This window comes from Microtus oregoni, unplaced genomic scaffold, assembly GCF_018167655.1.
Source record: "Microtus oregoni isolate MIOR12 unplaced genomic scaffold, Mior012 000111F_ref0000342, whole genome shotgun sequence".
In the NCBI taxonomy this organism is placed as follows: Eukaryota; Metazoa; Chordata; class Mammalia; order Rodentia; family Cricetidae; genus Microtus; species Microtus oregoni.
Genome location: NW_024544729.1, coordinates 518,708 through 520,014, shown reverse-complemented (window position 1 = coordinate 520,014; position 1,307 = coordinate 518,708). Strand labels below are relative to the sequence as shown.

At 46.3% G+C, this 1,307-nt stretch overlaps 1 protein-coding gene across 1 annotated transcript; it reads left to right on the top strand.

Annotated features, from left to right (window-relative positions):
• The first annotated feature begins 251 nt into the window (after positions 1-251).
• On the top strand, positions 252-938 carry LOC121443666 (BCL2/adenovirus E1B 19 kDa protein-interacting protein 3-like). Its single transcript, XM_041645477.1, has one exon. It carries the CDS (start codon positions 252-254, stop codon positions 936-938), a length of 687 nt encoding a protein of 228 aa, XP_041501411.1.
• Positions 939-1,307: the final 369 nt, after the last annotated feature.

Genomic DNA, 1,307 nt, shown 5'->3' with positions numbered 1-1,307 from the left:
TCATTTGATTGTCCTTGCTCTTCAGCCAACTTTATTGTTTATATGAAATAGGCAATCTACTTCAGAAGTATATTGACATGATTAGACAAGCAAGTACAATTAGAGGTAATTCATCACTTATATCTGTTCAAAATGAAGGAAAGAATTGGATATAAGGCAGAAAAGGGGGTGGGGGGACTCGACTTATTGTGTTGCTGCCCGAGAGCCGGATACTGTAGTGCTGTGGCCGCGGTGCTCCCAGTCTCCCGACCATGTCTCACTTAGTTGAGCCACCGCCACCCCTGTACAACAACAACTGCGAGGAAGGGGAGCAGCCCCTGCCGCCTCCCGCCGGCCTCAAGAGTTCCTGGGTGGAGCTACCTATGAACAGCAGCAATGGCAATGATAATGGCAACGGGAAGAATGGGGGGCTGGAGCACGTCCCTTCCTCTTCCTCAATCCACAATGGAGACATGGAGAAGATCCTTCTGGACGCACAGCATGAGTCAGGACAGAGCCGCTCAAGAGGCAGCTCTCACTGTGACAGCCCTTTACCACAAGAAGATGGACAGATCATGTTTGATGTTGAGATGCACACCAGCAGGGACCATAGCTCTCAGTCAGAAGAAGTTGTAGAAGGAGAGAAAGAAGTTGAGGCTTTGAAGAAAAGTGCAGACTGGGTATCAGACTGGTCCAGTATACCCAAAAACATCCCACCCAAAGAGTTCCATTTCAGACACCCTAAACGTGCTGTCTCTCTAAGCATGAGGAACAGTGGAGCTATGAAGAAAGGGGGCATTTTCTCTGCAGAGTTCCTGAAGGTCTTCATCCCGTCTCTCTTCCTTTCTCACGTGTTGGCTTTGGGGCTGGGCGTCTATATTGGAAAACGACTGAGCACACCTTCTGCCAGCACCTACTGTGGGAAACGAAAAGGACGTGGAAATGTGCGTGGCCTGTGAAGTGGTGTATTGTAGTTTGAATTTGAGACCTACATGATCCCCAACCTACAACCCTATTTTTACATACCCAATCCCAGTCATTTTCAAATCCAGTATTTTACTCAAGCTCTGTTGAGTCATTTTACTAACCTTCTTCCCTTTTTGGCCTGTAAGACACTTTAGAGATTCCTAACAGAATTTCCTGTCGTTTAGAAATTTGCAAGGGCTTTTTTCAGCAATGCCACCAGCAGATTATAACCTTGTCAACAATGCCATCATTTCCTCTTAGTACCACCAGAATAACACTTGCATCATTCATGCTAGAAGCTGAATTCTAGCCATGCAACTACATCTCTTTCTAAATGAGGTCAGGTTTGCAAACAGTACTAT

Excerpts from the sequence above, each read along its gene's own strand:
- LOC121443666 (XM_041645477.1), top strand. The coding sequence starts at position 252 with ATGTCTCACTTAGTTGAGCCACCGCCACCCCTGTACAACAACAACTGC.